The sequence below is a fragment of the Centruroides vittatus genome, unplaced genomic scaffold, assembly GCF_030686945.1.
Source record: "Centruroides vittatus isolate TY-2023 unplaced genomic scaffold, ASM3068694v2 scaffold_944, whole genome shotgun sequence".
Lineage (NCBI taxonomy): Eukaryota > Metazoa > Arthropoda > Arachnida > Scorpiones > Buthidae > Centruroides > Centruroides vittatus.
Window position 1 is genome coordinate 783,931 of NW_027122722.1, and position 25,677 is coordinate 809,607.

General features: G+C 36.7%; 1 protein-coding gene across 1 annotated transcript in view; it reads left to right on the forward strand.

The window, feature by feature from the left end:
* The window catches only part of LOC136990521 (neuroguidin), a 50,447-nt gene extending 24,770 nt beyond the window's left edge, over nucleotides 1-25,677 (forward strand). Inside the window, exons 6-13 of the mRNA XM_067288928.1 lie at nucleotides 415-520; nucleotides 622-746; nucleotides 4,286-4,341; nucleotides 15,322-15,370; nucleotides 21,720-21,806; nucleotides 21,940-21,975; nucleotides 22,143-22,173; nucleotides 22,261-25,677. Of these exons, the coding sequence (XP_067145029.1) occupies nucleotides 415-520; nucleotides 622-746; nucleotides 4,286-4,341; nucleotides 15,322-15,370; nucleotides 21,720-21,806; nucleotides 21,940-21,975; nucleotides 22,143-22,173; nucleotides 22,261-22,283 (513 nt within the window). The 3' untranslated portion in view covers nucleotides 22,284-25,677. The remainder of the gene's footprint in view (nucleotides 1-414; nucleotides 521-621; nucleotides 747-4,285; nucleotides 4,342-15,321; nucleotides 15,371-21,719; nucleotides 21,807-21,939; nucleotides 21,976-22,142; nucleotides 22,174-22,260) is intronic.

Below are 25,677 nucleotides of genomic sequence, written 5' to 3' on the forward strand. Positions count from 1 at the left end.
TAACTATTATCATTAATGGTATTGCACTTATTCAAAGTTAATACTAATAATTGAGTTATAATGTTTAATTTTGTATAAGCTAGACAATCTGCCAAATTATCTGGCTACAATTAGGGTAAGTTAATAATTAGATACAAATTAATTTTGTATGTTATATTGTTCTGAATAGTAGCTACTAAATAATTTGTACAAAGATATTAAATTTTTATACAGAAGAATGAATTTTTTAAAAGTTGCTGCTAATAATACTAGTTATCAAATTTTAATATTTACATACATGAATGTTAAGTTTCGTGGTGTTTTGGATTTAAGAAGATTTGGATGTGAAGAAGATTAAATTTCTTAAAATAGTTAAGATAAAAATTTAAATGTAGTGATTGATGTACACACAAATGTAATTTGATTATATTGCAGGAAAGCGAAGAAGAAGAAATGTCTGGTTCTGAGGAGGATGAAGACCAAAATGAAACAAAAAAATCAAAAGTATATGTGGCTCCTAAATTATTACCAATGCATTATGGTAAAGCATTTATTTTAAAATTAAATGGTTTTAAGAAATAATTATCTAATATAATTCATTTGATTTAAAAATTTTTTTTAAATAATTTGTATCGTATATAGATGGAGATGATACACTAGAAGTTAAGAGAAAGAAACTTTTTGATAAAGCTAAGAAAAGAGTTTTGAACAGTAGTATAATGCAAGAGTTGAAAAGAGAATTTGATGAAGGACCAGAAGAAATATGGGTAACTTTTAAATATTTTTATATATAGAGCATATATCAAAAAAATATTCTACATTGAATAATTTAACAATTTTGCATAATTAAATTTTTTATAAAATGAAGAATTAGATTATTTTTTTATTTAAAAAACGTTTTAAATATTTTTTGGTTTCAGTTTTATTATGAGGAAAGCTGCTATTTACTTTAAGTTATCTGGAATACTTTTGAATTTTAAAATTACTCATTAGTTGCTAACAAGAAATTATTATGCAAGCTTTATGTGGAATTAATTAATGTATCAAAATTTATCACGAATTTTAACTGATTTAAAAATTAACAAAATATTAATTATTTCAACAAATTAATTAATACATATTTATATGGTACAGAATTAATTTATTTCTTATTTTAAAAGAGACAGTATTAAATTGAAATTTTGTATAGTTTGTCTCTTAATATTAATAATAATTAATTGACATACTGTAATTCATTAAAATAAATAACATTTCGATGCAAAATATTAAACTGATATTTAGGTAAAATTAATCCCTGTAACAGGGTTTTCCAAAAAAATACTTTCATTTTAAATTACTGTAATTAGGTTAATTATTACTTGGAAGTGTGCATTGCATACCAATTGATAGAGTAAACTGTTTCAGTTTTATCAATCCTCTGCGTTCAAATGTTTTTTGTATGCTGTTTATAGGAAGCACCGTAAACAAAAATGGTGACTCCACAATAGAAAAGATGTTTTGTGTTCTCAGTCTGCAAACTTTGACTCGGTCATCATTATTCAACAAGATTCCTTGCCTTACATTGTGGATCACTTTGAAATTATCTGCAAAACTCACATTGCACGATGATAATTGATTCTGATTTTGTGAACTGCATAACATGATGCTCTGCTGCAGAGTTACCATTTTTGTTAACACTGCTTTCTAGAGGTAGCCCACAAAAATACATTTGATTGCAGATGGTAGAGAAAATTCAAACCATTTACTCTATCAATTAGTATACAATGCATTCTTCTCAGGTAATAATAAACATAATTACAGTAATTAAAAATGGTGGTATTTGTTTTGAAGAACTTATATTAAACATGTATTGTGTTATTGAATGTATAACATTGTTTAATTTAAAAATCAAATGTTATGCTAATTATAGCTGAATTTCCATGTAAAGAATTCTTTGAATAGGAAATGTTCTAGTAGTGAAAACAAAACACAGTGTGGTGTAATTATGCTTTATTCACCACAAAATGATCCTTGTACTTACATTAGTAATGAGAGTATCACATGCATTTTATATGAAAAAATCAAACAGAAGGTGCTATACTAGTTTTATATTGAAATTGAAAAAAATGTTATGATTGAAATAAATACTTTTATGCATTTATATTGAAAAATAGACAATAATTTTCTGTACTTTTAGTTTGCTTTTTACTAAAAGCTATTTCACTTCAACAAACAATTCTAACTTTATTTGCATAATTGAAAATTTGGCCTGAAATGTTTTTTTGAAATAAAGCCGTTTCTTAGTTTTGAAGGCATCAAAAAAATTGCTGTTCTCCTTGGATACAGATGTTTCAGTCTCATTATGAGTATAGTAATTGTATTGTAATATAATGGCTGTCTGACAGGCATAATGAGTTATTATTTTAACCAATTTTAATATTTAGTAATATATATAACTTGGATTTATGCAGAAATTAAACTGTTAAATAGCGATATTTTTAAATGTAAAAGGACTTCAACTTTTGACAGAAAAATTTAAAATACAGAACTTTGTACTATGGAAGTTTGACCATGTGATTATTAAATAATTTTCTTGCACATTTGATGATGAGAATTTGAGAAACCAAATTTCTTCAACTTAAAACTAAAATCTGAATTATAAATCTTTTGCTTAAAATTGAAGCTGGAATTATATATGCATGGCAGCCTGAAAAGAAAAGTACATATACAACAGGCGAATCCTAACCAAAATTTTTGGGCATATTGAAAGTTATAACAAGAATAATAGGCTTATCTCTAGCACTAAACAATAGGAAGAAATGTTATATGGTGTGAATAAAAAAGTATGGACTGTTAAAAAGCTTATTGTATCTACACATGAAATATATTATAATGAAAAAGTATTAAAAATTTATGATGATAATTCAATTTTTGTGGGCCCTGGGCTTAAGCCCTATTAGTCCCTATGTAGATCCACCCTGTACACAATACATGTATGCTGACTGGGTACTGCAAGCTTTCGATAGAATCTGACCATGTTAAATGCTTTGAATGGCGCACCTGTTTGCTGCGGCAAACCTCCACAGGAGCAAGCAATCGAATTTCTGCAAGCATTGCACTGACTTAAAACGGCTAGCCGCTAGCTGTCAACGCAAATTCAAAAGCAATGTAAAAGCAAACACAAATGATAAAAGAATTTACATGTTAGACTAAATTATTATTGGCATATTTGTTGTCATATAAAAAGTATATTAACAGTCAAAAATTCTTAAGTATGCAGTGCATGCTCAGCAAGCCCATAGAATTTGCCCGATGTACAAATAAACAGATTTAGCATAGAAAAATACAAGTCTTCTACTTGGAAATAGAAAATTAAGTTTTTTAATATATATATAATAAAAAATAGGTTTTAAAAAGTATTATGCTATTGAAGAAAATACAAAATTTTCTTGGGTAATATTCTAATAATTTTTAAACAAAAAAAGTTAAATTGTAGATTATTATTGAATTTGTATAGTTCAGTTTATGTTGTGTTAAGTATCTGTATTTTGAGAAAGAAGGTCCAAACAATAAAGTTCTGTTCTATATTTTATATGGCTCTTTTGGTGCCAAATCATTGTATTTTGCCCCATGTTATTAATTTTGCATCATAAATTTGATTTTTTCAATTTCTATTCCAAATCATTGTTATAAATATATAAAGATATATTGTTGATAGTCATATATTAAATTGAAATGAATATAGCCTGGTGGCCAAACTGCAGCTTCCATATATTTAATTATAATTACCAGTAAATATACCGGAATATGTATCCATTATATAAAATACAAAAGCCACATTCTTTATTGAAACTTGTATTTTTGATAATGATATATGGTTCCTGTTAAGACGAGGTTTGGCCAGCCCTGGTATAGTAAGTGAGAATTACAGTTATAAATAATACTATTAAGCAAACATTCATATTAGAACATTTTTGTGATATTTATCAATATAGTTGTGAAATGACAAATCCAAAAATATTATCAGTATATTTTGTTTTTCTGATTATATGGAATGTAATAATATGTAAGTTAAAAGGATGTATTTCCTTTTCAAAACAAATTTTTTAATATAAAATATTTTGTTTTTAATCATTGAATAGTCATTGACTGTAAAAAATTTCAGAGAATGTTTCAAGCATTAAATAGAGTAATATAAAAACACTGCTTTAAATTTGTTTATAATTAATTTTTTTGAAATATTACACACAAAATACTTTATAAATTCAATATGGTTTCTTAATGACTTGTAAAATTGAATGTAAAATTATCTTTCTTTTTTAAATAGGATTCAGTTGGCCATCATAAATTAAAACGAAATAAAGAAATGAAGGAAAGGCAAGAGTAAGTACAGAGTTTTGTTGAAAAAAATCACTTATGTCTATTAGATAAGCTCTCTTCTATTGATACAGACATTAATTATTGCTATTCAGAAAATAATAAACTTTTATGATAAACAGCTTTTAATTACATTTTAGTAAATGGTTATATTATTGTGTCTTAATTAGGAAAAATGAATTCCTGTCATAATTTATGAATTAAAATCTTAAAGATTTATGTTCTGCCATTGGCAAATCTACTCTGTCTGTCTCTATATAAAATACTTAGCTTAAAATTGTTGCATTGTCTTTTTCTGCCCCCCAAATAATGGCAACATTGGGAATCAATGAATTGTCATGAAATTTTTGAACAAGTGAGCAAAGCCTGCAAGACAATAGTACCTATTTTATATACAGGGTGGGCCAGCGAAAACGAAACGGCAGAGTGTTCGTGTTCGTCCAAGCAAAGCGCCCGGACAGGTCGATCTTTTGCTCGAGGGGACATCTTTTGCAATAAAGTTTTTGCGATTCTGAATACAACAGAGAACAAAAAATTTTAAAAACTCATTTATTTTGTATTAACTAAACAAACATTTATTTCGAAAGAAATGTTTGTTTAGTTAATATTCAGAATCGCAAAAACTTTATTGCAAAAGATGTCCCCTGGAGCAAAAGATCGACCTGTCCGAGCGCTTTGCTTGGACGAACACGAACACTCTGCCGTTTCGTTTTCGCTGGCCCACCCTGTATAATACACACCATGGGCTTACTGCCTCGTATAGATCATGCATTGCAATGACCGGTTCATGGCACTTGCGGGCACATTGCCACCAATACCCACCTCACGGCTCGTGGACACCCGCTCATTGTTTTGAAATTGTTGGATAATGTGGCATTGACCCTATTGCTAAAAATAAAAAATATCAAAATTTGGTGTCTCCCACCTTTATTGAATGATGACCTGGTGCTGCTCGACCACTAACTCCATATATATAAATAAAAGTGCAGCAAGACATTTATGGACAAACTTTATACATAAGTAAGGAAAATAGGAATAGGGCATTGGGAATTGATGAATCATCATAAAATTTTTTTTACAAGTAGTGTATATTGGGAATAAGGGGGTAAAATTCTCTAGTACTCTTATAAAATTTGTTTGAAAACTTTATTCATAAAAAGTAATGCATTGTTTAAGATTACAAGAGAAAGATCTGCTAGTTTTGAGTTATGAAAATATTTTTAATAAGTATAGTTTATTATGACAAAATTATAATTTCTATTACATATTCTGTTTTTATTTATTTAACTTTTAACATACTTCATAATTTTTCTATGTAAGTATTTACTTGGAATAGTTTAATATGCACTCTTAAGGTAGATAACACGCATACAGTACTTTTATTAATTACTAAGTTGTTACACCCAGGTTTATTAATTGTAAATTTGAAAATGTATGTGGTAAAACCCATTTTAAGAACATCAGAATGCCTATAAACTACATGGGAAATATGTCCTTGTAAATAGTCAGTTTATGGAAAAAGTAGTTTGGTTTATTTGGTTATGGCAATGCAACACGTGAGTGATGTGCCAGGGGAAGTGCCTCCTGGCAGGACTTTATGGGAAATTGGCCCCTACTTAAGTGTTACAAACATGGAGAAAACCTCAAAAACTCCACATGGTTATGGGTTTGTGCATATCCAGCAGAATGGTGAACTACCAGTGTTCTGTGGTTTTATCCATTCAGCTGCCGGTGGGTACTTATAATAATTAAGAAAGTACCATTCACAAATGAAAAATCCTGAGTTGTTAGGTCTGAGAATTAAATACTTATATAGTTTTCACAGTGTAACACTTTTGACTCCACAAAGGTGAATGCTATGTGCTACCGGTTGTAGTAATGATATAGCGTATCCGCTTCGTGCTATATCATTGTTGTCATAGTTGAATGGATATAATATTTATTTATTTATTTGTTTTTTAAAAATTATATTTAGTTTATTATTTTTAAATTGTTTTGCCAATAGATGGCACTACATGTAAAGACAGCAAATAAAATATAAACAGAAATTAATTTATATACAGAAATTCAATCCATATTTTGGGGTGGTATGTATGACATTATCTACGTTAGAAGTATGTTGATAGTAACTGCCAAGTTTCATACCTATAGGTTAAACAGCCTAGGAGTGCATAGAGAACAAATATCCTCATTTATATATATTGAGTCAGTTTGTAAATAAATAGTCAAATTTAAATAAATTTTAATGTTTTCTATATTTCTGTGCAAAATTTTTAATTTTAATGGTATAAAATGTTATCTTAAAAGTCAGTCAGATGCTGATCAATACAGCTTAATGTATTGATATGGCGTAGAATGTGAAATAGTTCTTATAGTTAGACTCCATGTGCTTGTGAAACAGTTTAGCACAGAAGAAATTTTTAAGAGTTTATTGATAAGTATCTAGATGTATTTTTGGGAATAATGCCAAAATGAAATGATTTTGAATTACGTTGTGTTGTGTGTGTGTGTCAAAATACAAACATTTTTGGATTAAGGATGGCTTCTGAGTCTGAAGATACCTTTGATACCATTCTTATGAAGAAAATTGAAGTTCTGGATTTCTTAAATTGGGATATTATTATTTGTTAACTTGTATAATTTATCACAAGATTTGTCAATTGGATAATGTTCACAAGCAGAATATTTTGCTTAAATATTATGGGCAAGAGACGAGAAAATTAACATTCAGGCGTTAAACTATGTACGAATATCACTATAATTACTGGCGCTTTCGACGAAACTAGTTGGGAAAAATTTTTTGGTTCGAAAAAAGGATTTTAACCGTTATTATCTACCTGACGAAGATGAAAATAGTTTTGTCGAATGCGCTAGTAATTATAGCGATATTCCTACATAGTTTAACGCCTGAATGTTAATTTTCTCGTCTCTTGCCTATTCAGTGATCGGCGTGAAGTCCACCATCATTACAATTAATTTTTAAGATGAATTCTGGACAACGGACAACCTTTTTTACCATGTTAAATCTGAAAAAGCAGTGGTATAAGTTACATGCCCAGCTGATCTTCTTACTTAAGTGTAGAGGACACGGCATAATCCCGAAGTGCATCACCATCAACCAAACAGCCTTTCCTGCATGCCTTTGAAGTGCCCTGCTGAATGTGGAGAAATCGCTACTTTTGAAGTTAATTAAATGTAAGCGTAAATCTCTAGCCGATGTGGAGCTAAAATTATATCTCGCCCATCAACAGTTTACAAAAGCTTGCTACCCGGCCTCTCTGTACGTCCAGCTGGGAAAACTACAAAGTATTGCAGCAGTGTTTGCTGAAAAGATAGCCTTGAAATTAAATAAGAAATTCAGATGGCTCCTGGAGGCTACACGTAGGCAACGTAGGCAAGCGCAGCCAGTCCCGTTCTACAATTACACGGAGGAGCACGTTCCTCCCCGGATTCTCAAGATTATACAAAGGGAACCCAAGTATATCCCCCACCACACGATACCAGTGCCTCGGATGCGGTCCTGGCGATCTTATCAGCGCTCAAGAACTGTCAAGCTGCTACCAAATTCCCAAGTATGGAGCTTTCCATCGTTTCAACACTCACTTCTCAAAAGTGTTCCATGAGTGACAACAATAACTTTGTGAACACCCCAGAAGTCATAAATTGGACGTCTCCAAGTACTGCCTGTAAGGCAGTACTTGGAGACGTCCAATTTATGACTTCTGATCTCGGACAAGGAAAAGAAATTTGTCCTATGTAAAGAAGACGACTTTCTAGCCAGGGCCGCAGACTTCCTCAACCACTCCCACACGGTAGTCTTGCAGTCTGACCCAACTCCTACTGTCTTAAGGAAGACTAAGAAAATAATATCTTTTCCTAGTATTTCTGCTCTTCCTGGGCGCGTGGGTCCTCCGTCAAACGTAGTGTGTCCTAGACTCTTTTTTGAGGTTAAAACTCATAAGGAGGGTTGGCCATCGAGGCTGCTGGTTAATAAAAGGACTCACCCAACCTATCACCTTGAAAAGGTGCTCGCCAAGCTACTAAGTGAACTCCTGCCTCTTTCCCCCTGGGTTACATCTTCCTCCATTGAGGCAAAAACATCAATTTCTTCGGTCTTGGGTAACTTATCCTGTAATGAGTATAGTTTTTACAAGTTGGATGTTGTTGCACTCTAACCCTCGGTTCCTCAGTTCGAGGCTGTCATGCTTGCAAATACTCTTCTCGTCAAGAAGTGCTTTACAGTGCAGCAGGTCTTAGAGATACGTGATGCCCTGCTTTTTATTTCCGAAAACAATTATTTTCGGTTTAATGGGAGGATATACCTACAGAAACAAAGGGGTCCCCATGGGCTCACTTCTTTCTGCTGTATTGGCGGAGTTACTCATGAGGCATGTTGAGCAAAGGGTCTTCAATTTCCCCCTCACGATAGCATACCCATTGTTATACCTCAGATATGTAGATCGATATCCTTGTAGCTTGGCAGGACATGGAGGAGGATTTCCTCACCCTCAAAAGTTCACTCATGAAGATTTATTCTACCATCAGCTTTACCTGGGAAAAAGAAAATGAAGGGGCTGTTGTGTTTTTAGATCTAAACATCTCCAAATCCCAGGGAGCTTTATCGTACTCCGTGTTCCATAAATTCAGCTGCATACCACCTTTAATCCCTGCTACAGCATTCCAGCCGCAGCATTATGTTAATGCAGCTATCGCCCCATTAATTAGAAGGGCTTTTTTGTTATCTTTCAATCAAACAGCTGTCGACATTGAACTTAATGCCATTCGCTCAGCAGTAAATGCGGCAGGGTACACTAATGCCAAGTACAGGTACTTCTTAAACAAGGTCAAAAGATCGCTCTTTCCTGCCATGGCATTACATGTTCCGAAGGAATGCGCGGTAGTCCTTCCCGTATTACCATTCTGTGGCCAAGTCACCATCCATACTTGCCGAGTATTTTGGCAACACGTGCTTTTTCTACCAGTCTCCCCACGGCCAAATCTTAGGAGGCTATTGTGTAATGACAGGGATGCTACCTCCGTACTAGAGAGGTCTGGAGTTTACTCTATCCCAAAGGAAAATACTACATCCGGTATTCACACCATGTTGGTGCGACAACTAGAATGTTGGCTTGTCGTATTTCCGAACACCAACTTTCCATCAGGGCAGGCAAAGGTGATACCGAACTAGCAAGAATGGTGTTACAGCACCTATACATCTCGCTGTGGGACCAGGTGGTGATGCTCAGGCATTGTAATAACAGGAGCATCGTGTTTATTTGGGAGGCCTTTCTTACCGCTGCACTAAATCTGTGCAACACACCCACGCTTGATTTACCTGTTATGTGGGTCAACTTATATAACAGATTAAGGCAACACCTCTAGCTCCACGTCTCAGTATTTTATAGCGCATGCGCTACGTCACCACGCGTGCATGTTTAAATTTCTTCTCGCTCAGTTCCATTGTTGATCTTGTTCCAAAGTTCTAAAGCGGTTTGTTCATTTCAAAAAATTTTTTGGTTCGAAAAAGGATTTTAACCATTATTATCTACCTGATGAAGACGTTGAAAGTGCTAGTAATTATAACGATATTGGTACATAGTTTAACGCCTGAATGTTAATTTTCTTGTCTCTTGCCTATTCAGTGATCCATGGTTACAATTAAATATAAAATTAAGAATTATAAAATGTAAAAAAATTTGTAAGTGTTTAATTGTTCCACAGGAAAACAATACAATAAAAAGTATTTAAATTCCATGTGAATAAAGAAACCATCATTATTATTGTTAATGATAATACTTTAACTGTGTATCTATAATATGTCTATCTAATGTACAGTACAGGGTGGGTGGAGAGTAATTGGGCATTGAGAAATTGCTATATTTCTAATGTAGTGACGATGAAAATTATTTGTTGTGTACCTTATTAAATGGAAATACAGGTGTACATCTTAAAATTCATTGTAGACACCAGTGCCATCCACCAGCTTCCTAAAGTTACCTGGGATCGTAACGTGAACAGGTCACTTTTCTGTGTGCCTCTCTGTTACTGTTCGCACTGTTGATGTGCATATTTTAAAATTCCATTTATTGATGTACAGGCATACACAAATTTTATGATTGCATTATTATTATTACAAAAATTAGTGATTTCTCAATGCCTACTTTCCACGCACCTTGTATATTTAAATAAATATAATTGGAAATTTTTCTTTGCATTATGTAGAATTGTCTTTAATGAATTGCATCCATAATTGATAATGAAGTTCATTAAGATTCTATTTATAATTATTGAATTATTGCTTTTTGAGAATGTTAAGTTAGAATATTTGTTACAGAACATTTTGTTTACAGAATAATACTAGAAACATTGTGCATGTGTTAGAATGTTAAACTGAATGAACAGTTATATTTATCAGTTCATTCAGTTTATTAATTTCACAGTATTCACTGTCTCTCCTTTCTTGATTCCATTTGGGGTGAGTTGTCTGTAATGTATATAATTGTGGCCAGTAATATAGTCTACATTATGGTAGTGTTTTTTTTTACTAATTAATTTAATAATTATGAATATGAGTATATATTTTGTAACACTTATGTTTTGATTATTCGTGAATAAGTTAAATTCTAACAAGCAATTATTTATTGTGACATCGTCACAATGCAGAGCTGCAGTTTTTAATTATATTTTTAATTTATTTAATTTAAAATTTAAAAATATATGCTCTACCTCAAATTATTAGTAGTTGGCTTGCCCCTGTAAGTCATACTTTTCCTTCAACAACAGAGTCGTGCTGGTCATCTATTAACTGCTTTTGGGGGAAGTTTTGAATTGAAATAACATGACTTTTGTTTGCATCGGAAGTTTGTATCAGGTCAGTCCATAAGTTCGTGCGCATTTTTATGACCTTGAGAAAAATCTTGTTTTGCTGTTAAAAATGTCAGTCTAATGTGATAATTTTTACATCGAAGTGTTAAATTGGATCTCATTCATATAATACTGTTCAGAATTGTGAACATTTCAGTTGTTTACTTTCGTTAAAATGGAAGTAACCGACGAATATAAAAGACACGTTTTATACTTTTTATTTTTAAGTGGTGAGAATGCTACAAATGCAGCCAAAAAAATAAATACTGTACATAATCAAATCGTAATTAGTTCAAGGACTGCGCAGAAGTGGTTTGAAAGATTTAGAAACAATGATTTTAGTGTGGAGGATAAGGCTCGTACCGGAAGATCCGTCGTCGACTTCGACGACGGATCTTCCGGTACGAGCCTTATCCTCCACACTAAAATCATTGTTTCTAAATCTTTCAAACCACTTCTGCGCAGTCCTTGAACTAATTACGATTTGATTATGTACAGTATTTATTTTTTTGGCTGCATTTGTAGCATTCTCACCACTTAAAAATAAAAAGTATAAAACGTGTCTTTTATATTCGTCGGTTACTTCCATTTTAACGAAAGTAAACAACTGAAATGTTCACAATTCTGAACAGTATTATATGAATGAGATCCAATTTAACACTTCGATGTAAAAATTATCACATTAGACTGACATTTTTAACAGCAAAACAAGATTTTTCTCAAGGTCATAAAAATGCTCACAAACTTATGGACTGACCTGATATATGGTTGATTGGGGTCTCCTGCCCCTAAGGTTTCCATATCTGGTCTGGGATTTCATCTATCTAACTCCATTCTCGAGATTAAAGAAAGACAGACAGTTGGATGACAGTGGAAATTTATATATGTACAATTTTTTCAAATTGCAGCCAACAAACTATACTTAATTAATAGATTCCAAAAGTCATTCATTTTTATGGCTAACTGTAGTTAGCCTTAATGGTATGTCAATACTCATCAATGAATTTGAATTGGTGACTGACAAAAAATGATACTTTAACGAATTTGGACACTAGATTGATAGTGTTTTAAGTACAAAGAGATTAATTATTTTTTTAAATTACTACTTATAGAACATATCTTGCATATCTGGGGTGATCCATTTTAATCAATCAATCTGCCAAGATAACTTGCAAAATAGGCATTGTACAAAAAGTTACACTATACTCTATTAAAAGAAAACTTGTTTGTTTTAATTTTGAATTTTATGAGTACATACAGTACAACCTCCCATTTGTGATCACTCTTGAAGGAAAATCAAAAGTGGTCACATGTGGTGGATGGGCGGATGGGCGCAAAACAGGCAGTGTCTTTTATAACTCTTATTTCAAAATACGGTATTACAGAATTTGCAACAACTTGCAAAGACAATAGATTGCTTGACATGAAAATTTTAGATATTTTAAGCAATCAAAGTAAAGACAGTTTCATTAGTAATTTGTTTTTTAATGATTTACTATTTTGTCAAAATCTTTTTGAGTGTTGTTAATAACTTTCAGTCAATTAATTTCAAACATCAAAGATATTCGTAGAATATCTACATAGACATTCTGTGAGAATCCTTGATATTTGAAGTAACTTTGCCTAACGAGGCAATTGGAACAAAGGATCGTCCCAAAATTTACACAGGACATCATATTATACAGGAGATATATAGATATGATGTAATTGTGGTATGGAAAAGCCAAATGTCAACAATTTTTTAAAAGCCATGAATATGGGCTCATACCCATATGGGCTCACACTCAAACTAGACCAAATGTCGCCCTTGTATGTACACTTTTTAGACATCTCCATGCAATTCTACAAAAAAGAAATACAAACGAAGGTATACTACAAACCAGGGTTCTTGCCATTATATATCCCAGTGGACTGAGAAGACCCATATCAATATAAAATAGCTGCTTTCACGGCATTGATAAAAAGAGCATTCACGCACAACACCAGAAGTGAAGACACGGCCAAAGATCTCAAATGCCTGGAGGATATAGCAGTTGCTCACGGATACAAGAGAAGCATGATTCGTAGGTTAACCCGGGAGCTACACACTTCAGACACAGGAGTCCGCGACGAACATGAACAAAGCTTTCCAGAACAGGAATGGGTGCTTAATAGAAAATGCATCCTCATCCAGTACAACAAAACCCTTTATCACTTATATAAGGAAATAGCAGAAAGGAAAGGGATCAAACTAGCATACACAAGAACCCAACAATATATGCATTGCTAAGGAATGACAAAGACAAGCCAAGTAACATGCGGGCACCAGGGGTGTACAGAGTACCAATCAAGGATAACAGGTCTCATAGAGACTTAGTGTACATAGGATTGACAAAAAGATCATTACAAAAAAGACTAAAAGAACATAAATATGTCATAGATAAGGGTAAGTACACCATAGCACTGGCAACATATGCATCAGACCTGAATATATATGCGGACTTGGACAATGCTGTTCTCATAACAAAATCATTCCATACTGATCACATAAGAACACTTGAAAAACTAGAAATATATAAAGCTAACAGAACAGGGAACTGCATGAACTACAAGGACAACAACACAATATCATACGCATGGCAATATGCATATGAGAAAGATCCCCAACATTGATGACATTTTATTCACATAATTTCTAGCTAAAACATTAGTATGAGGACTGGGGCCCAATATATCACAGTATGACATAAATATTTGAAATTTTGTGTATTAAAGTTCGAACACTTGAATTTAATTGGTTTTTAAAAATTCAAATTCCTGGCATTCCAAGGTTGGAACACCATCGAACCTGAAGCAGATCTCAGTGGAGATTTGAAAACATTTGTTCACTCAAGTAAACATTGTAACTTGCTGGAAATATAAAGGTTTTGAAAGGTTAGTTATTGACAGAGGCTTTTGAGTAAGGTGAAATGTTAGTTTTTAAGGAATTTATGGTTGTGTTAACAAATGCAGATTGCCAGTCACCTTAATATTCTTATTACCATAGAGAAGTTTACATTTCGACAGTTAGTGATAACCATAATAGTACCCCGGAAACAGTGTCGGATTGCCCGCTGGGTACTTGAAGCATGTTGCCTAGTGGGTCCCAAATTATGTAGAAGGCCCAAATTTTCGGTTTCTATGGGCTCCGGAAGGTCTTAATTTGTCACTGTTTGAAAAAAGAACAGAGAAGTTGCATTTGAAGTAACTGCCAGCTTAGACTCTGCCAGATGGTCACATATTCGAGGTCAAATTATACAAAATGGACCAAAAACACGGTTGTACGTTGGAGGTGGTAACGGAGAGGGACCCTACTGTAATATCTTTTTAACCAGCCCAAATTGTTTTAAATTAATTCCATATAATGTTGTTTAAACATTTAATATGGTATTAAAAATATAAGTGTCATCTGGAAATTGTAAATTACAGTCAAACCTGTTTTTATGCGCTCTTTTTATGTGCGATTTTTATTTGTGCGGTATAGTTGGCGACTAGTTTCGTGCGATTCGTCATGTCTCACATTGACTTATTATAGCTAAATAAACTTATTATAGCATAAATGCACTTATTATAGTAATATTATTGCATGAATATGCGAAAAATGAAATAATTTACTTTTTAAGTCAACAAAACACCACCTGGACAAAAATATGTAAAACAGACGATAGACCAGACGATGCAGTCAAGTGCTGACATCTGTTGTCAATAAATTCTATTTCATACGGTTTTGAGTTATTTTCTATGTGAGACTTTTTTTATGCGGTCCCTGTTGACCGCATAAAAAAATATTTTTTAATTGTGTTGCAAAAACTATTTTTTACAGCCATTCGTGAAGTTTCGTGAGATTTTTTTTAATGCGTCTTTTTTAATGCAGTCCCTATCCCCCACATAAAAACAGGTTTGACTGTATTAAAAATCTGTTGATTGTACTTTTTATTCTTTGCAGATATTGGGAATATATATATAATTTACAAAATTTAACATATAATTAGTTTTGAAATATGTTTGCAAGTTCTGCTTGTAAAGCTTAATAACTTAATTATCAAATTAGTTAAATGTGTTATATTTTCTCACATTAATTAATTTAAAAATTTTTTATTTTAGGTATGAAGAAAAATATATGATGAGAATGCCATTAACTAAAAAGCAAAAGGTAATTTTTTTAATCATAAATTACACTAAATGCATCATATATAATACATTTACACTAAATTCGACAAAGTTCCTGTAGAGTTCAACGTATGGGTCGTACAGTTTTAAAATAGTTTTGAATCAAGACAAAGCTACGTACGCCATGCCCTTATTGTCTTGCCATTGTTAGCAAATTGCAGTCTCTGTGGGCACATTTGTTTTGTTGATCCATTTGGAATTTGGTGATAAATGTTGACCTTTCAAAATCTTTAAATTTCAGAACGACTGCAAATTCAACGGTGCCATATCCAGGCCCGTAAATTTGAATCATTAAGTATTCCTTCTGTTTCCTTACTCTGGCATGGCCTAGTGTTGTTGTGGTGTGAGGATAAAAAAAGAAAACTGTTCTTTTCTGATTTTACACTTCAAAAATGAATTCTTTTGTCAGTTTTATTGTTTCTGAGGCAATTTTCTGAAAAAAAAAATTCAATCACCAATTACAGTGTTATGCAGGGTGAGGAAAATTAGTTGTCAAACAAATCTAAACATGAACAACGAGGCAATGCGACAAAACCGAAACTGTGCGCGCAGAATAGACTGCGGAATGGGGAACTTGCCGCCCTAAACTTACACATGGCCTTCTGTGGTTTCCGGTCAGGCTGGATGAAATACAAAACCGGTAAAATTTCCAGCGGAAAAATTAAATTTATCCGTTAAGAACAATTTCTGCCATCTTTCTCGACAAAGATCTCTAACTAGAATTTATGTGTATTATTGGTGCATGCATACTAAATGCGCATGCTCCTGCAACCCGCAATATGTTATGCAGCCTTAAAAGTTCTTCCAAAATGGGCAAACCATTTCTGCATGCCACGTTAGGCATATTTGACTTTAAAAAATTTATACAGGCCAAATTATTGAGCTATAAAAAATAGAAAATAATTATATACTCCAAATTGAATCTATAGTTTTTACACAAAAAAAGAACATTATATGTAGTTTGTTTTTAACTAGTATGCCTTATTTTTCTTGGTTTAAAAAATATTAACAGAGAAAGACAATTTTAAAATACACACTTATAAAGATACTTTTTAAGGAAATGAAAAATATACAGGGTATTGCAAAAATATCAGGCTATTTTGATTTTTTGAAATTATAAATTTTTATTACATTTATTTACATTTATTCCTGTCGCTAGTCAAAAAACTAGTGACAGGAATATAAAAGAATTCCTTATTCTATTTTCATTTTAATGGACTCCCGTCGGCCGGAAGTCATGCAAGAGCTATGGCAAAGCAGCCAGAGAGATCTTGTCCTGTTATAGCCAAATATATTAAAGTTAGTGTGCCAGACGGAAAGAAAAAAACAACAAACTGGGTGGCATTCCAAGTCAATTAGGAAGCAGAAATCGGCACTTATCCGGAAAATAATAATGCACAAAGACCTGACGACGATCACAAGTCCACACTTTCCTGGGTGGTAAAATCAACAAAACATCTAGTGTATAAACAAGAGAAGCATCATCAACAAAAAAGACCAAAGATAAAATGTCACGAACGTAAATGGCACAGAGTCCTTTAGACTGAGGAGAAAAAAGTTCAATTCGGCACGATCTTAGGAGAGATGGGGTCTTTGTTTGCCAAGCGTGGGCGAGGAGGGGGATCAGAAATTTAGCATTGGTAACTGGCCCGACAAGGCAGTCCAGCGTCGAAACCCCTGGGATACGCATCTTCTGCCATTTGGAGAAAAACTGGGCGGCACTTGCAACAAGATAATGTACACGTACCTATCCACAATGCGAACTCTATCGGTGGTTACTGGATAATGGTGCTCGAGTGGTGGATCGAGCTGGCTATTCCCACATTCGAATCCCATAGAAAATCTATGGGGTCTAATAGCTAGGGATGTATGTGTATGGAGGAAAACTGTATCCAATGCTGAAGAACTCAAAGCCGCAATTGTAACTACTTTGCTTTAATTGGAATGAATTAAAAAGAAGATAAACCGAATATAGAATCAGAGTTAAAAATTGAAATTAATGTAAAATCGAATTACGTGACATAATTTTAACGTTACTCGATTGGAACGACTTGGTTAGCTAACGGCAAAGAATATTTAAAGGTACAAATTACACAAAGTAGCGAGACTATGATAGAACAAATTTTGTAATACGGCTTTCAAAATGTTTAGAGTAGAAAGTTCTAGTCCCCAGTCCAATATATTGGGTTGGCCCATAAGTTCTGGCGTTTTTTTTAAAGTGAAAATTTTGCGTGAGAAATAAAATGTTTTGGCAATACATTTTATGTTATTCGATAGAGAATTATGTTCTCTACAAAATAGTGTGTTTAGTTTTTTTATGCTGATATACTTTTTGTTCTTTTCAGGTCAATAATGGAGTGTAAAGTCGACAAAAAAGAGCATTTTGGACACCTTCCTAAGAGGCATGCTTCTTCGCCATACACTTCACAAATCTCTCGAGCAGCTGCTGTGGCTTTGGCATCTCGATTAAATGCAAAAAGCAGAAGGTGTCGAAAATGCTCTTTTTTGTCGACTTTACACTCCATTATTGACCTGAAAAGAACAAAAAGTATATCAGCATAAAAAAACTAAACACACTATTTTGTAGAGCACATAATTCTCTATCGAATAACATAAAATGTATTGCCAAAACATTTTATTTCTCACGCAAAATTTTCACTTAAGAAAAACGTCAGAACTTATGGGCCAACTCAATAATTGGCAAATCTCTACTTTTTGAAATGTTGTACACATTGGCTATTAAACGCTATATTCCGTTGGGATGTGTTTTATGTTTTAGAGCATAGTTATGATCTTACTAGTCGGTGCCTACAGTTCTTAATCTCGTTATAACGATTTCTGATCTTTGGTCAAATACCTCCGTGTCGAATTTCCGTAATTGGTCGGATCTGTCGTAGTTTATTACGGAACTGTTCGTTTCACAAGTTTTGGCACACTTAGTGTTTTTAATATCCGATTTCCGGCCAGTTACACTCTTGACAGAATAAAATGAAAATTAGATTTTCTCGAGAGCAAAGTGAAAATTAGATTTTCTCGAGTGCGTCAGAAAATCGGAACGGTCGTACAGATAACGTCTAACCTTTCTCGACAATATTTTAAATACAAGTGGCGGCGCGTAACACTGCAGTAAAAACGGAAACTGGTTTGTCGCCGTTCGTTGTGGCCAATGCGACAAAATTATCACCTTTAGATTGGTCTACGTAAGAACTTACGTAGTGCGTAGACGAATCTAAACGCGGTAACGAAGTCGGATCAACCGCGGACTACTGCGGAAGAAACTGTAGCAGATAAGATCTCTATCGGCTTCCATTTTTACTAAATAAAAATCCCCGTACTTAGACCAAGATTTTGAATGGAGTTACGTGTACGAATAAAGGGACGTGGGTATTACTGGCCGATTGGCTCGGCGACAAATGCTCGAACGGAAGTGGGCCAAAAAAGGGTCATCTTTTTCATTACTGGAGAAATCCAAAATTGCAAAAAAGTAAAATTTTTTGTTACGAAGTATCAGAGTTCCGCCGTTTTTAAAGATGTGTGTTATTTTAAATCGAGAATGTTTCCTTTTGTCTTATCGTCAATTATTCTCTGTAGAATTTTTATATTGCATTTATGTAATCGGCATACACAAAAGTAGTAGGCTATTATTAAGTCGCAATATGGATGTGAAGAGTTGCAAAGCGTTTGAAAATATCGGGTTTGAACTGCAAAGAGGACCACCGTACCATTAGAATTTATCAGTGGGAAATTAAGATAGTACATATACAGTTTTACGAATTGTGTAATTTCGGAAGATCGGACGAGTTTCATCTTTTCTAAATTTTGGCACTCTTGTCGCAGAAAGGAATTTCCGGGGCCGTAAGCGTGTGGCAGGAAATACGTCTAGGCCGGCGCCGTCAAACGGAATACTAGTGTTCGAAACTTTGGTGTTTACGTGTATTTTTTAAAAAATGCCGCCGATCAACGTTACTCGATGATAGTATACATTTATTTTGGCCTATAATAGAGTTTCTGGCAGGGTGGCATCGATCCCCATCGACATTTTTGGAAAGGAAACACACCGCATACGTTATATCTGAAAGAAAAACGTACGGGTTTGGCTGCGTATTATGATGATTCTACAGCAGAGTTCCAACGAACCGTTGGAGCCGGAGGCGCCACAAAATTTCAGGGAACAAAAATATGGTAGCGAGTACGGTCCGCACCTACACTTTTTCACGGTATTAGAGGTAAAAAAATTCGGCCACCGTGGCCGAATTTTTTTACCTCTAATAACTTTAAATAACTTTTACATCATTAATGGTAAAAACTAAAATTGCGTGTGGCGCCACTCGTTGCCACATTTTCTTATAAAGAAACCTAATAGGAATTATTATAAAATGGCAAAATACTTAATTTCCTGGGTCGGGACGAGTTTTATAATTGTACAGTAAATACAGTAGAGCATCGATTATCCGAATCAATTGGGGACATATTCGGAAAATTGATTTTTGGGATAACCGCTAATGTGCAAAAAAATACATTATTAATACAGTATATTAGTATATCCCACGTTGAAATTTTTCTCCGTTGCGTGTCGCTTCTCGTTGAATTTTCGTCGATGTTAAGCGTAACGAAAATTTTTATAATAATAATCGTTGTATCTATTGTATCGTTAAAAATTATTTCTTTATTTTGTACAAACAAAATAAATATATTGAAAAATATAAAAACCAAAAAATTATACTTTAGAAGTTAATCTAGTATCAAAAACGTTCGATTCAGAACGACACACGTCCCTATGCAGTCCGACTGGAACGCTTTCGGTTAATCGATGTTTCAGTTGATCGGTGTTCGGATAATCTATGCTCTACTGTACTAATAACCAGTAAAATCTCCATTAACTCCCACTCCCTCTCGAGATATGATACTTGATTACCCATTATCTCCTCGCCCCCTTGACCTTTAACCATCAAAATTTAATAGCACCGATGCCCCTCGTAAGCAAGCCACCGTACCTAATTTTGTTTCGTAAGCTTTACTCATCCCCAGATATTAAACGTAATATACACGGAATATTTTTGGGCGGGTTTGACATTTTTGAGTACGGAAGGTCTCAAAACATGGAGGGAGATAAGTGAAGAAAGCAAACAACACGAAGGATCAAATTTGATACGATTCCGATACTTTCCCTCGTTAATAGCCCTGCTTAATAGCCGGGAAAGTAAACTAAAACACTACGGTACCGACGCGGGCCTAAGGCGCGAGCATTTAACGTGGTGTAACTACACGGGTGGAGAAAAAAGTATAAGAATCTAGTCCAGAAGTATATTTCTTACCGTTATTTTACCTTTACTCTTCAGGCCGTTACAGAAAAGGAAGTAAGGGAAAGTGTGGCCGCGGTTCAAACTTCCACCCCTTTCATATCTTTCACTTCCGGACATTTCGACCCTTTGGCAAACCGAAAACGTAAAACAAAACCTGGCAAAATGACGCGTGGACGTCTTTCCGGCGTTACATGCGGGGACTGGAAGAAGCAAAATTTCCAAAATTTGGCAGAGAGATTCCTATACCGACGCCATTGAATTTGGAACCGGAGGGGCAGGAAATAGAAAGGGATGTGCGTGGCGTCCGGGGTGGGGCGAGACCGGACGAAAATTTTACCGTTCATAGACATTTAGGATATTTTTTGGAAGTTCTTCCCCGCCCGGAAATCATGCTTTTTTTGCCTTTTTATAATAATTTTAATCCGGCAACGAACAGCGCCATCCACAATTTTAACTCCGCCACTGTTCGGGTTCCCCGACTTCCGGTGGCCAAACCCAAACCGCCGATATTCCGAAGGCAAGTTTTTCGGTCGGTTTATTATTAGCGTTTGGAACGTCAGTCGAACGCCATTGTTAAACTTCTAGGTTTACAGGAAGGCGGCGCTGAACGTCCGATGTACACGTTTTCGTGATGAAAACGTCCGCCGCAACCTCCCTAATGGCGCCTGGGATGGAGAATATATAAAACTGCCAGAATACCACTTAACTATGTGTAAACCCAGTAGGGGAGAAAGGGTGAAGTGGGCGGCAGATGACAAACTCTGGGAATCGTTGGGTTGGTGGATTTAGCGCCGGAAACACATTCAGGATCCCGGAATCAGCGTTTTGTCCGATTAGAAAAACCGTACAGAGAGAAGACCCGAGGCCGGCCTCGTACCTACCCACACCCGGGAAAAGGAGGGACTCGTTTCCCAATAATTTCGGGCGTTAAAAGTGGGTAGGTGGGTGCCTCGGAACGAGCGACGCATTCTTGGTGTATTGCGTTACCGTTAGTACGTTACGCTCCATGGATTTTCTTTTTCCTTTCAGCACAACTACCGACGTCTTCCCGCCGCTTCCGGTCTGGGAAATTTGGCCAAGTTCGAGGACGTGTCTATTTTGGACGCCGACTTCCAGGTGAGTAATTCCTAAAACCTGTAAAATTACACCAAACGAAACCAACGTAGAATATCGTAGAATTCCGGCGGAGGGAAATTCTCTTCGTTTCTTCTTGCGAAACCTTAATCCCAAAGAACGAATTTCGTTTCAGGAGATGCCCGCCCCCCGGATGACGGCCGGAAAAAAGGTAAACTTTTAGTTTCTTCCATCCACGCGCCGCGACGAAAACGACAATTCCCACGATTTATTTTAAAATCGGGGGCGAGGGTTGCGGTCGTTTCGTCGTCTCTCGGGTGTTAAAACGGAAAAACGGCGCGCTTTACTGCATCGATAAGAGATTTTCTTCTTTTGCAGAACGGAAGAAAGAAGAGGGAAAAGAAAAGAGGTGGGTACGACCAGCGGCGCCACCCGTTCGCGCCCGGTGAGTACGGGAAATATTAATCCGTGGCCAACGTTCTTGTGTATTTTTCAGGGCTTAGAAAAAAGAGACGTTGAGGGAAAGACACCGGTGTCATTTAAGAGGAATAAAGTTACTTTCACTCTCGATACATTTTCGCAATCGGGTAATCGTGTCCTTAGCCCATACGACGGTTAATTGGGGCGGGTTTACGCCGCCTGGCGGAAGAGATAGTTGCCAATCCTCCGATTTTTGACCGGGTTCTTCCCAGATAAGGAGAAATGGAAAATCCCCACCGAATTTAAAATCGACTCCGGCGGGCGGAAGTGGCCCTGGCAGAAGAGGGAGAATCGGTGACTTTGACCCGTCTTCCCCCGGGGGCCAGTAAGGGCCCGCTTCCGGCCGCGGCGGAGGGGGAGGGGAGGCGGGGGCCGAGGGCCGGGCGCGCGCGTACCTGGCCGTCGGCCTATCTCTCGGCAGCAGCGCCCGCTAATCCCCGCCCGTCCGGGAAAGGGGATTAAATTCTGACGTCTGGCGAAAAGCGACGAGGTAAACTTCGCTCCGTCTTGCCGAGGATCCGTCTCGGACCTCGTCCGCCGGATCAAAAATCCGCATCGGACCCGGCCCGGATCACGTGACCGGATGTCTGCGACGCTCCGATAGCGTTATCGGTCGGGCCGAGGGCAGCAACCAGTCAGACAATGGACTTATTTATTGGTCGGAGGGACACGTGTTTTACACAGACCGGGTGACATCCGGCCCCTTTCTTATCTCTGTCGGGACATCCGCGTCTGTCGTCTTATCTGTGCCAGCCACTTTCTCTCCTCTGCCCGACCTCCTAATAACGTGACAGGTGCCGCTTCTGCATCCTCCCTTCCCTCGTATTTCTTCTCGACGCTATTCTTTATGAAAGATTACTCTCGGTTATTACTATTATCCCGATCGGACCGGCGTCACCGCGCCGATCGGCGTCGCTCGCCTAATTATTTTTTGCCCTTTCCTTCCCCCGGGGGCGGAGGTGCCACTTTCGGTCGACGGCAGCGGGGGGAGCGCAAGCGAGAAGAGCGTCGGCACCGGGTGTAATTCCCACGACCGTTGCACATTATCCGGCGCGCGACTTGACATTTTCCCTGGGTTACCTGGCGAACGGAGGGGAGAGAAAAAGCGTCCGCATCCCGGATATATCGAGTCCGGAGGTGAGAGAGAAGGAAAGCGAATCCGAAATCGAAAAGGAGCGCCCCTGTAAATTCGCTTTCTCCCGACGGCCGGACGACTCGGCCGAGGGGCGCAACAATCGCCGCCCACGAAAAATCCCTAGTTTTTCCCCTCCTCCCTCTGTCGCTTTCTATTACTTTTTGCTTCGGTGGGATTCGGTGCAGCTGCACCCGGATCCCGGGAAATTGGTCCCAAACTCTGCGGCGAAAAAAGCATATATATATTGCATAAGATTAATGTTTTCTTTAATATAAATCAATTTGTTGCCCTCTGCAAAAAGAATTTAACCGATATTTTGAATCGAAATTGCATTCAACAGCTTCTTCCTTCTCGCTCCGTTCTCGCCCGGGCTTTTGACTCTCCGACGCCGAATTTCGACATTCTTACGTCACTGATTTCGAATTAGGAATCCTCCAATGGGGATGGACTTTGATGGCGCCTCCGTCTGGTTCCTGCGTCCAAAGCCATTAAATGCGACTCGATTCCCAAGACCCGGCATTTACCCTTTGACTCTAAATTCTGATAAATTAATGTCCCGCGGGATTTTAAACTTTGAAAATTCCAAAATCTGGTCTGTGACGTGTAATTCGAAATTGGCGCCGATTTATCGGCGGAGGTTATCGCTTATCGATCGGAGGAGGAATTGGATACCGGCATCGTTCCGGAATCGATATTGAGGTTTTTCTGGAATGCTCGGCCGTCGACAGGGCCGCCCAAAGGGTTGTGGCGGGGCAGGACAAAGGGTCTTTGCCCGCCGCCGCGCCAATATTTACCTAGTTTTAATTTCTCGCGTTATAAACGTCGATATTCAAATTAAAAAAAAAAGATTCGATTTTCGCTCCTTTAATTTATTTAAAGGAGCGAGAAACCGCATTTCGGAAATAATTTGCGCGATAACGGCTAAACATTATCGAACCCTTTCTGGGATCCGGTTGCCCGGGCAACGGCCCCGAGCATTTCGGGAGGGTCGCGGAAAAACGCGGAAAGAGATTGGCAACTACAATTTTCATATTACTTTTTTCCGGGATTATTGTTTTCCGAGGAGCAACGTGAGACATATCGCCCTCTCCCCTTTTTTTGCCGCGCTTTTTTCGACACTCTCTCCATAAATCATTCGCCCGCCTCCCCCCTCTTCCCCCTCCACCGGAGATTTGACCCATCCGAAAAGGTAGCGTCCGCCCGGTTGCACCTGGCGAAGAAAGGGCCCGTCCCCCCGACGTTTTTACCTGTGGAAAAATCGCATTTGAACGGGTCTGATACCGAGCCGAGGGTGTTGCGGCAATTTCCTTTTTTTTTTCCTTCCCCGGCACTCCAACTAGGGAGTGCGATAACAATATTTGGAAAATACTTTAAACTTTTTTCTTCTTACTTTAAAGTAAATCTGGAAATTGCTTCCTCCTCTCTTTCCACACTCCGCGTCATTCGTTATCGGCCCGCGCCATTTTCTTCTCTTTATATTTGCCGGAGGTGGAAAGTTACGCGCTTGCCACCAGGGGGGCGGAAATGTGGTTTTTGCCAAATTTGTCGGGAGGTCGAGGAGCAACGGGCTAAACGTAGATACGATACGAAGTTCGGAAGCCGTCCGTCGAGCGTTCTTCCTCCACCCCAGTGCTTTTTGTTTTTCTTTTTTGGAAACGTCGTCACGTCACGAGACTGGGAAAGCTTATTTAAATTTTAAACGCTCGGCGAAATGTTCTTTCAATCTTTTCTTTCTCGGTTCCGTGATAGTAGCCTACAGACACGACTTACACCGACGTCCAATCACCGTTTTTTTTTCCGCGGGGCGAGTATTCCCCTCCCTCCACGGAAATATTCTAGATAAAAGGTAGAGAGGAGCAAGCTCTGGCTCTCTCCTGGCAAATTCTTAATTTAAGGTGCGAGGAACCCACCCAATTAAAAGTGGGAATTTCGGGAAAGCCCGTGTTTACTTTTTATTCCGTTAATCGACCCGGTCTTAATTTAAATCACTTCCACTTGTTTCTCGTGCGTCCGAAGAATTTATATTGTGTTACTTGTGCGCCGGAGATGGGCCTTTTCCCGTAAGGAAATAGCTTTGTTCCGGAAGGGAGTCTCTCCGCTTCCTATTATTTTGCCGAATCTCTCCGTTTGCATTCGTTTGATTTAAAGAAAATATCCGTGGAAGAAACGACGGGTTCGTTATGTATTCTGCGGTGTTTACGCTGGATTTCCGGGACGAAGCCAACAAATGGGCATCAGGGACAGAAAATGAGTGGAATGTAACCAAGATGGAAAATAAAAGTGATTTTTGTCTTTCCA